General features: G+C 37.2%; 1 protein-coding gene across 5 annotated transcripts in view; it reads left to right on the forward strand.

Moving 5' to 3' along the window:
* Positions 1–16,227, forward strand: part of UHRF1BP1L (UHRF1 binding protein 1 like) — a 55,604-nt gene that overhangs the window by 23,796 nt on the left and 15,581 nt on the right. For 4 of the 5 annotated variants that reach the window (XM_027739114.2, XM_039383973.1, XM_039383972.1 and 1 more), the window contains 9 exons: positions 2,618–2,758; positions 3,278–3,448; positions 4,646–4,826; positions 6,170–6,253; positions 9,505–9,687; positions 9,794–9,912; positions 11,588–11,729; positions 12,462–12,655; positions 14,631–16,129. In XM_027739114.2, the coding sequence (XP_027594915.2) occupies positions 2,618–2,758; positions 3,278–3,448; positions 4,646–4,826; positions 6,170–6,253; positions 9,505–9,687; positions 9,794–9,912; positions 11,588–11,729; positions 12,462–12,655; positions 14,631–16,129 (2,714 nt within the window). The remainder of the gene's footprint in view (positions 1–2,617; positions 2,759–3,277; positions 3,449–4,645; positions 4,827–6,169; positions 6,254–9,504; positions 9,688–9,793; positions 9,913–11,587; positions 11,730–12,461; positions 12,656–14,630; positions 16,130–16,227) is intronic. The other variant, XM_027739118.2, reaches the window with a different exon arrangement.

Consider the following 16,227-nt stretch of genomic DNA (forward strand, 5'->3'; position numbering starts at 1 on the left):
GGTGTTGTGCTGGGTTTTATTATTATTATTATTATTGGTATTGGTATTATTTTATTATTTTTAAAGACTCAGCTGGTTATTTGCTTGTGAAGGTTTGCCTGGTGAGGATTTTGTTTCCTAAAGCAGTTTTAAATGAATTTTGGTAAGTTCTTGTGCAAGAATTGGAATAGCTAAATCATGTGTATGCAAAAAAGTAATAGCAGTAAAGTGCATACATTTCTACTGTCTGGGAGAATTTAATGTGGAAGTCTGAGAGTGATGTACACCATTGGTTACCTGGCTTTCTCCCAGGTAACCAAAGTAAAATGTATGCTGAGTGCAAGGTTGATTCTAAATACTGTGTTCAGAGAGACTTATTTTAGCATCATACATCTGGCCTTGGATAAAAGGGTGTTTTAAGTTTTGCCCATGATTGCCTATTTAGAGATGATTATTCCAGAAGAAATAGAGTTTACTCAGAGTCAAGAAGTCTGGTAGTTGTTTTTATATAGCAAAAGAAAGCCCAAGAGAATATCAGTTAAAAATATCACAAAAATAAGAAGTTGAAAACTGTTTTTCTAACAGTTTGCCTTTCCTGTAGCTCAACTGTATGTGTTAATGAAGTCTAAAGAGGAAGAATTAAAGTTTGACCAGATGGAATTTTGAATTGGCATATTTTTTGCTTTTTAGGAAGAATTTGGTTCTGAACAGTTACCCCATACACAACAGAGCTTTCCCTGGGGAATGTTCCTTTTAGGGCAATGAATTCTGTAAACATAAATTCTTAGAAATTACAGTGAATGATTTGTTAGCAGTAAATTACATGAGAAGGTGAAAAAACAAATGAAGTGCTGTACTATGAAGATAACTTGTGCTGTAGCTTTACACTGTAGCTATACGCTTAATGTGAAAAGGAATTTCCTTAGAATTTTTTTAGAAGCTTTCAATCACACTTGCATCTCCTGTATGAGAAGGGTAGGTACTCTGCTTTTCTTCAAATAGTGTTTCAGGATACTTTGCACTGGGCCTTTCCATCTTGCTCACTTGATTGTGTGTGTCTCCTTCCCAGATATATTGGGAATGTTTTACTTAAGTCTCTGCTTATATTCTCAGGACGTATGCCATAAGATTTTCAAATTAACAAGAAAAGAATGGCTGATGAAAAATAAGACGCATACCAAACAAACTCTTCCTTCTTGTGCTTTTCTTATGGCTGATCTTTTTTTCTTCAGAGAGTTATCACAGAATCACTAAGGTTGGAAAAGACCGCCAAGACTGAGTCAAACTTTTGACCAAACACTACCATGCCCACTAGACCGTAGTATTAAATGCCATGTCCAGTCATTTCTTGAACTTCTCCAGGGATGGTGACTCCACCACTTCCCTGGGCAGCCTATTCCAATGCTTAACCACCCTTTTAGTGAAAAAATTCTTCCTGATGTCCAACCTGAACGTCCCCTGGTGCAGCTGGAAGCTCTGTCCTCTCATCCTGTCACTAGGTGCCTGGGAGAAGAGGCTGATTCCCACCTTGATACAACCTCCTTTCAGGTAGTTGTAAAGAGTGATAAGGTCTCCCCGAGCCTCCTTTTCTCCAGGTTAAACACCCTCAGCTCCCTCAGCTGCTCCTCATAAGACTTGTGCTCCAGACCCTTCACCAGCTCTGTTGCCCTTCTCTGGACCTGCTCCAGCACCTCAATGTCTGACTCGAAGTGAGGGGCCCCAAACTGGACAGTCACTCTTCCCCCAGCCTATAGCGCTGCCTGGGGTTGTTGTGACCCAAGTGCAGGACTGGCACTTGGCCTTTATGAGCCTCATAAAGTTTTCCTTGGCCCATCAATCCAGCCTGTCTATATCCCTCTTCAGAGCCTTCCTACCCTCCAGCAAATCAACACTCTGTACCAGCTTTGTGTTGTCTGCGAACTTACTGAGGGTAAACTCGATCCCTTCATCCAAACCATGTAGGAAGGACTAGAATTACTGTTTCTTCCTATTGATGTCCTGTTCATTTGATGTTCTCCATCATGTTGCTGTTGGACAGTCACTGTTTTTTCCCTTTTTGATTTTCAGTGTCCAGCTGTACTTGCTGCTCTTGTATCATTATTCTTACATTTGTTTACTGTGTCTTCTAGAAATCCATGTAGTAGATTCAAAGCTTGTGGGATCTACATGGCATGCAGTGTGCTCAATGTTTAAGTTTCTCTTTTAATTGAAATAAAACACTCCAAAAACCCCTTTCCTATCCTGTAGCTTTGCTTCCCTCCCTGCTCTTTTTCTATATACTATGATTTAACATTTTGAAACTAAACTACACAATCTTTTTTTTCCTCTCCCAAAGGCAACCTAGTATGCAATAGTTGTGACCTTTATTTTCTTCTGAATATTTTAAATGCTGCTTGTTACCTTGGCCTGCTTGGAAGTAGCTAAACATTTCTGTGACATTTTGGAGGTAGCGAGAAGGGTCAGGGCTTTGCTTCCCGACACCTGTAAGTGGAATAACAAGTGACTTGTATTTATTCTGTTCATATAACTCATGTGAGTTTGTGTATATATATACAGATATATACATACACATGGTTAGGTGCAAGTAAACCATCATATTGCATGAAGTTTGTTTCTTTCTCTTTTTCTCTCTCTAAAGGTTTTGACTTTTAAAGAAATCAACTGGCAGATGATCAGAATAGAAGCAGATGCAATCCAGAGTTCCAAGCATGAAATCATGAGTGCTCCAGTTCGACTCATTACTAACCAATCCAAAATTAGGGTCACGCTTAAAAGAAGGGTAAACTTGAAAAGTTTGAAATCTTTTATTATTTTATTAATTAATTTGTAACTCATGCCCTTAATGCATACACACACATTGTAAAGGTTTTAAATTTAGACTGTATAAAATGTAGAATTCCCTGAACTAAATTTTTAATAACATATGATTGGTAAGACTGTAGAGTTTATGAGAAATACTGCAGGCAGATTTTGAAAATGAAGACCTTGTACAGGTCCTACTAATGAAACTGTTTGCTCTGCAGAACTTTGTTTATGATGATGCCTGTTTTACCTCTCTAGATTCGGGTAATATTTACATTGCTTGTATTTAGAGAAATGCAGCAGTTTAATATCCAGTGCATGCCAAACACGTAAAGTGAGGCATAAATATACTGTGTCTTAGGTAATTCTTAGTTAATGAGAGCAATACAATTTAAATTAAAAAATGTTATTGCTTTTTGCATTCTGCTTTTTTCCCCCCCATGTATATAAGAAACTTAATGAGCCCATTCAACTTCTTTAAATTTTTATTCTACAGTTAAAAGATTGTAATGTAGTGGCATCCAAACTGGTTCTGATTCTGGATGATTTGCTGTGGGTTTTGACTGATTCCCAATTGAAAGCTATGGTGCAGTATGCCAAATCTCTTAGTGAAGCTATAGAGAAATCAACGGAACAGAGGAAAAGCTTGGCTTCTGAAACAGCCCAGGTATGAGAATTGAGCGTCTCACTATATCATTATCAAGTGGTAATTTATTTTACAGAATGTTCAGTTACTAATTTTCATTCAGCTATACATCTTGAATTACCCTGGGAATGAATCGTAGTATAAAATAGACTTTATTTTACAAGATTTTGCGTATTGATGTTAGTTGCAGAAAATAAAAAAATGTTTTCTTTCTTTATTCATGTACAGAGTATTTAGATTTCTGTATTTACTTAACCCTTGATTAACTATTTAGTAAATTTGTTCTCTGAATATTTTCTGGTTATGAATTTAAATAATTAAGACACACTAAGGTAACCTTAATGTGTGGGTAGATATGCTTACTATAATGATTTAAATTTCTTGTCCAGTTTGTTCTCATGGTACTGAAAAATTAGCTTTTAGTAAGAGCTTACTCTCATGCAGCTCTCGTTGGAATATATAGCAAAAAATGATTCTATTTTAAACATATTTCTGCTGGCATATCTGTGCATATAAACCTTGGTGGTCTTCAGCAAACGCAGCAGACTAGACCAACTGGGCTTTGTGAGTGTTGAGGGGAGGCACTTCTTGTCTGTGAAGAAGCCGGACAAATACACTTGTAAAAGACACTGCTATAAAAATAAAACATGATTTATTAGTAAGACTGATTACCGTCAGTTATGTACTGTAACGGAGAGTTCAGTTCTTGTGGTGGTCCTGATGCCTTACAATGTGGTTTGATGGTTTAGCCACAGCAATCTAATGGTTAGCTGGTCTTGAGCAGGGAGGTTCCAATGCTTCAGTGCCCTGTACTTGCCAGTTCTCTGGTACTGGCACCAACTTATGTTTGATCCTATTATGATTTAGTTTGAGGAGCTAAAGTAGCAGAAGGGAGCCCACTCTTGGTTTAGTTGCCTGAACAACTTGCAACAAAAGTTAGAAAAATACCAGTGCTGCAAGTGACAGGCGTGTAAGGAAGTAGGGAGGACAGGGAGAATGGGGATGCACTGGCACTTCCTCTTTATGACGCACACCCATTAGTTCAACTTAGCTTTATTCTAAAACAGTACACTTAAACCTCAGTAATGATCCAAGGTGAAGGTACATCATGCAGATTTTTTCCTTATTTCAAAGACTTGTTTTGTATAAGTAACTGGATACTTATGCTTGAAAGAAATTATAAACATCATAAATTGATACAACTAAATATTTTTTCAGAGCTCTGCCCCTGCACCCAGCTCTCAGCAGGTGAAAATGCACCAGACAACAACAGCGTCTGATCAAAACGATGCAATAGTAAAATTATTTAATGATTTTGATGTTAAGGAAACTTCTCATCACTTAGTAATTTCCCATTTGGACCTACATATATGTGATGATATCCATTCTAAAGAAAAAGGTAATTTTTTTTTTTTTAAGTAACATATCTGTGACTTATAATCATCTTTAGAAGACATTTTGAGGAATACAGTAATGTTAATCAAGAGTCTTTATTTTAGTGGAATAGTCAGAATTGTCTCCAGTGTCTGTGGACACGTGTAAAATTATCTAGATGGCTCTACCAGGACAATATGTCATTATTGAATGTAATTATTTTAGAATAAATGCAATAACTGTGCTAAGAGCGCTAATAGCTTCTGTGTTTTTTCTGTCTTCTAGAAACTGATCCTCTCAGTCTGATTGTTACTGCTGGGGTTTTTTTCTTTTATAAGTTAACTGGGTTATGAAGATTGCAGTGGCAACATTACCATGGCTTGAAGGGGTCACTATACAATCTGCTTCTGTAATACTCATATAAATACAGACTAATAAAAGAGCAGTCCTCTTTGTGTTACTAATTTAGACAATTTGGTATGGTCTGCAACATGGAAAGAATAGAACAAGTGTCCCATGACCTTAAAATTTTGTCTGTAAATTTGATACGTTGTTTTTTTTTTTTTTTTAACAAAAGGCTATTGCATGTAGCCATATTTAGAATCAGAAAAACTGAAGGCAAATGACACTTCTTTCATGTCTTTTAAAAGTCATCAGAAGAGAGTGACATACTGGTGTATATCCAAGGAACTGGCTAGTTACTGAAAAAATTATGGAAACATACAAGGTCTGCTGAAGAAGAGTGTGAAAAACTGAAGTTTTAGCAAATGTGTTTCCTTGATTAGGGAAGGCACTTGCAGAGCAGCAGAGCATAAGGTTCACTGGCTAGAGACTTACTTCCTTACAAGCTGTGTATCCACTACAGTTGGAATTTATCATTCCTAGTGAGGTCTCTTTATTGGTCCTTTATTTCTGGCCATGATGCTTAAATTGAATAATGGAAAAAATCAGAACAGAAGACTCTCAGAAGATCTCTTCACTGCAATATTTGTCAAATAAAATATATTATATTTACAGTATTCTTTAATGTAAATGTTGACTTCAAATGACTGATCATAGTCGCATTCAGTGTAAAAAGTTTTGTTTCAGAAAAACCGCAGTGATACGTGTTGAACATGTTGTCTGTTTAATAACATTTAGAACAATACGCAATTTGCTAGTAGTGCCTGAGCACAGAGTTCTGTGAGTTGACCTTTAGAAATCAGTGAAGACTACCCGAATGAAAATTTTGAGGGAAGATAATGAGGTTGTAAGGAGAGACAGTAAAGGGGAGGAAGAAGTAGCTGTTGGGTGTTTAAAGGATTGCAGCAATTGAGAACTAGCATGCTAACTGCAACCTGCAGAGTCAGTCATTGCTTTATTTTACAGACCCAAATAGACGTGTTACAGGAGGGGCCATGCAGCTTTCCTTCAGCTATTTAACAGTGGACTATTATCCATTTCACAAAGCAGGTATGAAAGTGAACATTTTGTGAATTACCTCTGAATGTAACTATCTTGCTTGAATACTAAAAAAAATTGTGTTTGTCTGTATATATTCAGCTTGGATAATAATGCTTAAAGCATTTGAAATGCACACCTTTTTATTTCCTTCTGTATGCAAAAACAAAACAAAAGCAACAACCTGGGAACCAATTTAATTTCTGTGAATGAGCTGTCTGAGGCCACACACTTTTCACTGTTCTGTTTGGTCAGCAAAATGGTGTTTACACATTTCTGACATGAAAAGAATTGTGTGTTGACAGAGGAAGGCAGTATGTCATATTGAGAATTCACTAACTGCATATTTGCAAGAGTCCATCTGCTAGATTTTTTCACATAAACAAGTCTATTATTTTACGTCCATATCTGAGCAGTGTTTTGCTTTTTATTTTGCTAAACAAGAATCCTAGTGTGGTAGAGGTTTTTGTCCTTTTGTTAAGAAATGTCATTAAACAAATGTTAGCAATTTCCAAAGAAGCATTTCTTACAAATAATTTCTAGTATAAATCTAAAAAATTTAGAAGAGACAAGATACATGTTACAAAGCACGTGACAAGAAAGTGGAGAAAGTCTTGCTAAAGCTGAGGTAAACAATGCTCTACCCTATCTATCCATCAAGCCACTTGTCTCATAGTAGAAGGCTGTAAAGTTCCCCAGGGATGACTTCTTCATAAAGCCATACACATGTACTTCCAATTACCTGCCTGTCACTAGTGTATTTTGAAATGATTTCCAGGATTATTTGGTCTGTTGCCCTCTTTTACCTTCTTCCATTACCTTCTTTGAGGTGAGGCTGACTGGTCTGTTCTTTTTATCCTCCTTCTTGAAGATAGCAATAACATTTGCTTTCTTCCAGTCCTCAGAAACCTTTCCTTTCAAAGATAATTCAGACTGGCCTCCTCATGACATTGGCCAGCACTTGACATCTCTCAGCACTTGTTTCTATGGACTGGTGGATGTCTGATCAATAGATCAAATGTTTCCTAAGTTAATGCTCTTCTGCTGAGGGGAAGACTGCTGAAGTTTTCAAGGCCTGGGAATCTTGAAGGCAAGTGTCACCAAAGAAGGCATTGACTGTCTCAGCCTTCCCCATGCTGTTTTTCACCATGTCCCCCGTCCATTCAGCAGCAAGTCCAAGCTTTCACTGCTCTTCCTTTTGCTTGTGATACACCTGTAATGCTTCTTATTAGACTGAACTCCAGGTAGGCTTTCCTAACCACCATCCACCGTATTCTTTTTGGGTAACGTGATGCCGCTTCCACGTGTTGTACAGCTCCTAGTTCATCCACATGGGCCTCCTTGAACATTTTCTAGACTTCCTGCTTTTCCATTCTTTGGCTTGGAGGCAATTCTTCACCCAGCTCTCCTGAACTCTGCTTCTGTCCATGTTTATATCCCATATTCTTTCAGGAGATCAGAGGCTGCTCTCTTGAAGGTCTGGGCTGTCATTTGTCTTTGTCTCATTCCTTCACCTCAGAATCCTGAACTCCACCATGTCACGGTAACTGCAGCCAAGGCTGCCCCTGACCTTCATATCCCTGACCAGTTCTTCCTTTTTTTGTGCTCTCTTTGGCTCCTTGATTAGGAGGTGGTCATCAATGCACTTTCAGAAATCGCATGGATTGCTTGTCTTGGTGTGTTGTCCCTGCAGTAGATGGTGGTGTGCCTGAAGTTCCTAATGAAGACCAGAGTCTGTGAACATCATACTTCTTTCAGTTGTGTGAAAAGGGCCTCATCATCTTTCTAATCAGATGGTCTGGAGCAGAAATCCATCAAATCATCATCCTTGTTGGTCTGTCCTTTAATCCCAACCTGTAAGCCATCCCAAGGTTGAGCTCAGTTTCCACTGATCTTGCCCTCCTTTCTCTCTTGACTTGTGCTTCCCAAAAGCCTGTACTCATCATTTGCAGCACTTCAGTTGTGTGTGTGCTGTCTTGCTACATGTCTGTGACCCCAGTGCAACTGCATACAGATTTGTATTTCCCCCTGCTCCCACATGTAGCTCATGCTGCATGTGTTAGTGTGCAAGCACTTCAAAGAGGCAGCTGCCCAAACTGACTTCCGAGAAGCGGTATGAGAGCTTTACCTGTGGTGTTGCTGTACTGAAGTCCTGTAGGTACTTCAGAGTTTGTGTGCATAAACTTGGGGTGACCCCACTTTAGTCCTGTTTTGGAGAATCCCAGTTTCATGGGCTTCAGTTTAATGCATCTTCGCCCTTTTGTTCTTTCTGGTTTCTTCCCTGTTCCTTTCTCTTCTTCCTTAGCTATAAAGATGTGAATAACCACCAAAGATGTCTGTGAGGTAGTAGGGTGGGGAAAAATATCATGTCTTGTGATAGGCCCCTCCCTAAAAGTTTCTTCCATGCTGAAATATTTGCATTTAGACTTGATGTCACATTTTTTTCTGAAAACATTTTCCTGTTTTAATAGCAACCATATCTACTCATCCCCAGTGTAAGTATCCAAAGGCTTGTTAAGTCCCAAATAAAGTAAGTTTTCACATGGTGGTATTTAAAGAGTGATGTACCAGCTGGTACAAGTTATTTGTATTGCATCCTTATTATTGAACAGGTTAGTAGAATGTCTTTACAGAAACTGAAGATATCTCAATTTCTTTCAGAGGTTTGAATGCTTGACCAACAGACATGCTGGAATTGGAACAGGAATTGGAAAGAGGAATAAAAAAATTTCCATTTGACTTGATTTTTAAGGCTGTGTGTGCTGCAGCACTGCTTGAACTTACCTTCTTGTTTGTGTGCCATAAAGGTGCTAGAGAACTAAGACAAAAAGAATACATTTCTGGAAAGGGACCAGGAACTTCTTAGGACATAGTTCTGGCAGGAAAGATAAGCTTGGAAAAAGTGACCGTGATTACTTGCTCTCATTTTTTTTTTATTAAACATTTTTGCATGTTCTCACATATGACATTAGTGTGTCATCAAATTTCTCTGAACTGCAAATATTTGATGATGTTTTGAGTGTTAGTGGTGTTAAAAGGCAGGTGGTAATATTATATTCTGAGTGATTTTGTGAAGTGCTGAGACTTGTGTTTATGTAATATGTAACTTCTGTTTTAAAGTCTGTTATGACTTCTGTTGTTCTATAATTACAGCATGCAATGAGCTTATATTTTGAAGAATTGTGAAATAGTGCAAACTTGTTATCCTGTTACAAGCAAACTTTCAAATGAGTTAATATTTTCACCATTCCTCTTATTTGCAGGAGACAGCTGTGACCACTGGATGCATTATAGTGATGCCACTAAAACCAGAAGTGGATGGGCTGAAGAATTATTAAATGAATTTAAAAGCAATGTTGAATTGCTTAAGCAGGCTGTGAAGGATCAGGTTGTAGATTCTCCTCCCAAATCACCACCCGATGTATCTCCCCAGAACCTACAAACAGGTACTTTGTTTACATCACTAATGTTCTAATTCCATGAAATGTTAAAACTATTAAAAAAAAAAAAAAGTGTTCTTTTCAATGATTCCATCACTATTCTTTCCTACAGGCAAAGAACAGATACCGAAAGGAGCATCTAGGTCTTCCTCTGTATCTTCCCAACAACCAAAGGGCAAACTGATGTCTAGTCCTATTGTGGTTAGACTTGCAGATTTCAATATATATCAGGTACATTTCTTAAAGTTAGTAAAACTGGGGCTACTTCACCCTTCACTGTTATCTGTGTTTTTTAAGGGACAATTATGAAGCCCATTGAAATTAATGAGACTATGCATTCGTTATTGGATTAGACCTTTATGGACCTGTTTCTGCTTTGTTAAAAAAATTGGTGGATATTTTCTCATTGACTTTATATTGTGGCACTATCACAGTTATGTGTTGGATCCTAGTTCTACTATTCCCCAAATTATGAATTTGAAATTTAAAAATGGATCTTTTCATTGTACTATGTTAGGTACCCGATATTTTAATATGCAGTTTTGTATACCAGGCTTTATTGTTATATTTTCAAAGTAAATTAAAAAATCTTGAGGGTTTTTAAATTTTTAAAATTTTTCTTCAGCCCCTCCCTCCCGTGTGATATCTTGAGTAGACACTTTAACCATTTCCATCCTCCTCCCCTTTGTTAGAGGGGGTAGTTTGAGTTGCTGGTTGTGGTCCAGATTCACTCTTTTGAGGCGAGTGGAGTAGAGAAGGACTATATTTGTTAGGCAGAATGGTAGGGATATGGGAGGATCTACTCTAAGTCTCAGGTCCTAACAAAAATGCTTAGTGTGTGCCCTTTGTCATTGTGATTTCTACTTGCTCTTGTTCCAGTTTTCATCACATTTTTTCCATATCACTTCTGGTATTGTGAGGGGTTGCAGCTTGCTACTAGGAGCCTTCATCTGGGTTTGAAGTGATTTTATAATATTGTTTTGTACTGTTGGTGTTTCCATTTGCCTTCTACTCTTCAGATGCTTATCTCCTCCTCCTCTACAGAAACACATTTTCAATTTTTTTAATCGTCATTATTTCTATGCAATTTCCAGTGAAACTCATTCAAGTAGGCATCATCATATATTCAATATTAATACACTGGGTAATTTCAAACTAGCAGTTTCACCTACTAACTGTTGAATGAAAGAGCTTTGTTTTGACAACATTCTTTTTAAACTGGGATGCATTCAAAGAAATTTAATACATATCCAATCGTGATTTTTTCCATGTTCCATAATTTACATTGTAAGGAGACAGGAATGGAGGATTACTGTTCCGTGGTGTTTTGATTCTCCTGTGAAGTAGCCCTTCAGGCATATCGAAGCACACATATCTCTGCCAGGTGCATGCTGAACACCTTGCCTAGCACGTATTTGAGAGTTGGCCTGTGTACTGGAATCTGTCCTTACAACAGTACAAGGACTTCCTAATATGTGTGTAATAAACTTACCTAGCTTATCTATCCCTTATCTAGTTATGGGATCCTTTGGGACAGACTGTATGCAAACACACTAAATCCGAGCGTAACTGCTTAAACAGGAGCTGTAGTGTTTGCAGTAAAGATAATCAGATCATTCTAGGCTTCTACTGAACACCTTTGAAAGTGACCTGCTACCTCCTGCCTCCTATGAAGGAAGGGGATCTGATACCTTTAAAACTATATAGTTTTCTTGTGAAAGTGTTCTGTGTGGATTGCTTCTGCTACAAGGCAACTAGGTGTTTCGCATTGTGTGTTGTAGTTGGGGATCTACAGCTGAGAGCAGGGGAATATGACCCTGTTAGGGACAGTACCTTGCAACTACAAATGCCTAATGATTCATAAAAATGTAATATATTAATGAAATTAATCTTTTATCTTTTACAGGTTTCGACAGCAGACCAGTGTCGTTCTTCCCCTAAAGTGCTGATCTCTTGCAATAAAAAGTCACTTTATCTTCCACCAGAAATGCCAGCTATTCATATTGAATTTACTGAATATTACTATCCAGATGGAAAGGACTTTCCTAGTAAGACTTCTCTTTTTTTTGTACTGAAGCATAAATTTTGTGTGTTACTTTCACCTTTTTGAAGCTTAAAGCTTGGAAATAAGTAGTAGCTTTCTAAAGTGGAAAAAAACCCACAACACTGTTCCATTTCCTCAGTGCTTGCTCCTGGCAGACTCTTAGTAATACTCTTTTTTATAAACATGGTTTGTAAGTCTGGAAACACAGCATTTTTACTGGCACATTAATTATTCATTCTCCAACATCCACATACTGTTTCTGCAGTTTCACTGTCTGCCTACATAAAATAACTCAAACTATTGCAGTAGTATCTAAGATGCAACAAAGATCTGCTGGAGTTATTTGTAGGAATGTGTTCTGGGGCTGGCCCTGTTTTATATACAGAAATGTCAGTGGATTTCCTGGGAATGGGACTTGAGGACAACAAATCTCTGTGGTCTTGCCCTTCCTCTGTAATGAGGACATTCTCTCCCTCTCCTCAGACTTGATTCTATTCTAATATTAGTTTTTACATTCAAAAATTCAGTCACTTGCTTGAAGTGAGAGAAAGAAGCATCACTTCAGGTATCCCCTAACAATTTATTCTTCCGTGAGACTAAAGGAGTGGGTTTGTGTTCTTTCTCTGATGAAAAATACTGGTGAAAATGTAAGTCCGCACCCATTTAAAAAGCAAACAAAACCTGACCCATAAACATTTTACTTATTCTTATAGTTTTGTTTTCTCTTCTCTTTTAGTTCCATGTCCGAATTTGTATGGCCAGCTGAATGCTTTACAGTTCACCCTGGATGAGAGAAGTATTCTTTGGCTGAATCAGTTTGTGTTGGATTTGAAACAGAGTCTTATTCAGTTCATGGCCATGTACAAGCTAAATGACAATTCAAAATCAGATGAACATGTTGATGTTAGAGTGGATGGACTAATGTTAAAGGTATGCTGTCATTGAGGAAGGTTTTGTGGTTTCTTGGAAAAATGTTTTTTGTCTTATTCTAAAAAGCTACTAGCAAGCAACTTAAGGAATAAATACACCAATGAATGAACAACAACCCATGCAATAAGCCACGCTGCTCTCAAAAACTATGCAGAATATGATGGTTTGAAGACAGACATCTGTCTTCTGTACTATTTCATCTATGTCCTAGGGGTATTTTGGTTTTGTATTTGAAGACCTGAATGGGAGTATTAACAAAATATTTCCCTGTGTTTGGTGAACCTGACATAGCAGAAGAAAAAAATATTGAGCACTAAAGTAAAAGTAACTGGTGAAAAAAGTCGTATTTTTACTCCATATTAATGCAAGGGCCCTCTCTTGTTCCTCTGCTTGTAGTATATCTCTTTCATCTTGTTAGTGAACAAGAGTAAAGAGTAAAAGAACAAGAGCCTGGAGCAAAGAAAGCAGTTCATCTGAAGGTTTATTTCCTTCTCCAAAACCCATTCTCACTGTTTTCTGCTTCATGCTGGCTGTTGGCTGTAGTTCAGGTACACAAGTTCTCTATATTCCAGAGAAGTGATGCTTTTTAATGCAACTGAACATCAAATTTTTGCTTCCCTTGTATTTTCCTTCTTTGTAGAAAAAGAATCATTGAGCAGATAAACTTCCCACCCTCCCTCATCCCCCGTTTGCATTGGGCATTTCACTGCATGGTTTCCAAGGTTCAGAGGTGAACAAAATGAGTCTTTTCAATGGTGCTCACAGGAGAGGTTTCAAAGGTTCTAAAAAGTCGGTTTATGGAGAGATCTTTATCTTCCTAAGGCTCTTGGTACATACTTAATGGAACTTTAAAAGGACATGGTTTGTACTGAATAAAAGTAGTTATTAAGAGTTAAGAGCTGGACAACTGCAAATATAGATTGATCTGATATTGAATTATTAGTTATGAATAGCCTACTAAACTAAGAGAAGTTAAAGTATTCTTAAATACCTCACCCCTTGATTCAAATTATTTATATCATCCTTGTATTAAGAGCATTGTTTTTAATCTAGCAAATGATTACTATTTTGATGGTGTGCTCGATGTTTATATATCATATAGTAATTATTTCATTTTTTTATTTTGTTCTGAGTCCTTGTATGGACTTGAAGAAGCTTCATTACTCCCATCTTTAAGTGTCATTAAGATGACTTTTTTTTTACTCCTGCTTTCTAGATTCAGCATGGAGATGTGACAGAAGGTAGTATCACTGATAGTACCAAAACTAGTGTGACCAAGGTTCATGTTAACAACATCAGATACAGGATTTGGCATAAAATGTGTTACCGTTAAAACTGGCACTAAAAATACTCAAGTTAAATAAAATACAGTTTACCGAACTCTTTTGATGGTTTTTAGGAGTTGGAGTATATTGTTATTTTTATGATGAAAAAATGTATTATTATTATCAGATAATTGTCAGAAATACCTATTCTGTATTCTGCAATATTAGGAACATTAGCTGCATTAGCACATTTAAGTGTTTGCTTTTACCTTAATATAGAAATAAAATATTGTAGTATTCAGTGTAGTGAAAAACCTTATTTGACAAATCAAATTGAACTCCAAATTATAATTCTCTGTTTTTCAAAGTTATAAATTTTTGAAACACTTGAAGAAACTTTCTACCAAGCTGTTTCTGAGTTGAAGAAATGAGACACTTCAGCCTAATGTAGCTGAACTAAATTTAAGACCTTCAGATAAGAAAAGCCTGAGACCCTTACATTCTGTACAAACATTGAGGTTTAGATGCCACAGCATCCTTCTTGAAAATTAGAGGAAACATAAATCATAGACTGTGAGCCTGTCTTATCCCTGCTCTCATAAAGTTATATTACTTCGTTTTAGCTGTCGTGGCTATTATTTTGTTTCTTTAATTGTATACCTTCTGAAGCTACATATTTCTAACTAGACAAATATATTTCTCCCTTGCAGATCATCATCCCATTTGAAAACAAATCTGAAATTCATAAAGATCAACCTCGTGCACTTTCTATTCAAAGTTCAGAGATGATTGCTACGAACACCAGATGCTCACCAAACTGCAGACACTCTGATCTAGAAGCTTTGTTTCAGAACTTCAAAGACTCTGAATTTTTTAGTAGAACTTTCACCAGTTTTCCTAAGTCCCAGAAAAATTTTAATCTTTTGCATCCAATCTTCCAGAGACATGCTCACGAACAAGACACTAAAATGCACGATGTTTATAAAGGTTATATCATCCCAAAATTGAATAAATATGCATTAAAGACATCTGCAGCTACTGATGTTTGGGCTTTGCATTTTTCCCAGTTTTGGATAGATTATGAAGGAACGAAAAGTGGGAAAGGCCGACCAATAAGCTTTGTGGACTCATTCCCGCTTTCCCTTTGGATTTGCCAGCCTGTAAGATTTGCGAAGTCACAAAAAGAGCTTTTATCGCATAATCAGACAGCTTTGAACATTCCAAGAAGTGAATCTAGTGATCTTGCTAATAGATTGCAACGTAAAAAACTTCTAAAGGAATATTACAGCACTGAGACAGAGCCCTTGACCAATGGCATTCAAATGTCTGAGACTTCAGGAGTGCTTTCTGAAAGCTCTTCCTCTGATGCAGATGTACATGTTCTTGTCCATGTTCAAAAACATGTAAGCGTGCAGATCAATCACTACCAGTATCTTTTTTTGCTGTTTCTCCATGAATCTCTTGTATTGCTCTTGGAAAACTTAAGGAATGATGTAGAAGCAGTGACAGGAAAACCTGCAAAGCAAACAGATGTCTGCATTGGGATCCTACTGAAAAGTGCAGAAATAGCCTTACTACTCCATCCAGTGACTCAGGGAAACCCTTGTAAGTCTCCTGTTGTGGAAGAAGGAAGTCCCGTGGCATCAGAACTCTCCCCTGTGGGAAATGGGGAAGCTCTTACTTCAGAGAGTAAATTAGTTGGTAGTAAGATAGTGGAAGCTGGTATTACTAATTTTAATTATGTAAATGACTGCAAGCCTCTGAATGCTGAAGTTAATAAAGGAATTTTAATAGATCCTCTTTTGTTTAAATCAGACAGTAATACGGATTTTCAGAAAGGAATGTCATTTTCAGATGATGCATCAGATAAAGGTTTGGGAGATACAAGTGAAGGAGGAAGCAGTGGACTCTTTAGCAGAAGTGATTCAGAGGAGGTCTGTGGACCTCTAAGTGAGAAAAGTAGCTTGAATCCTAGGGATTCAGTGTCCATTCTGAATAAGAGAGAAGATTCTACTGAATTTTTCATTGATAAAGAGGATGACAGAAATATATTCTCAAATAAGTTAAATGAACAGGAAGGCACAACTGAAGGCTGTCCTAACCAAGTCAGTGACTTGGAAACAGAAACTGCCTTAGAATCTGAAGAGCTTGAAATCAACAAAGACAAAGTGACTTCAGTTAAAATGTTTGCATCCCAGTCTTCATCAAGGTATAGAAGATTTAATACTAAATCAGTTTTCCTACTCTTTGAAAATATTTAGCAATCTTGTTGGCCACATACTTCTAGTATTTTTAGCAGTCTGGAAG

Source organism: Pipra filicauda, unplaced genomic scaffold, assembly GCF_003945595.2.
Source record: "Pipra filicauda isolate LSUMZ 115617 unplaced genomic scaffold, ASM394559v2 scaffold334_size1588553_pilon, whole genome shotgun sequence".
In the NCBI taxonomy this organism is placed as follows: domain Eukaryota; kingdom Metazoa; phylum Chordata; class Aves; order Passeriformes; family Pipridae; genus Pipra; species Pipra filicauda.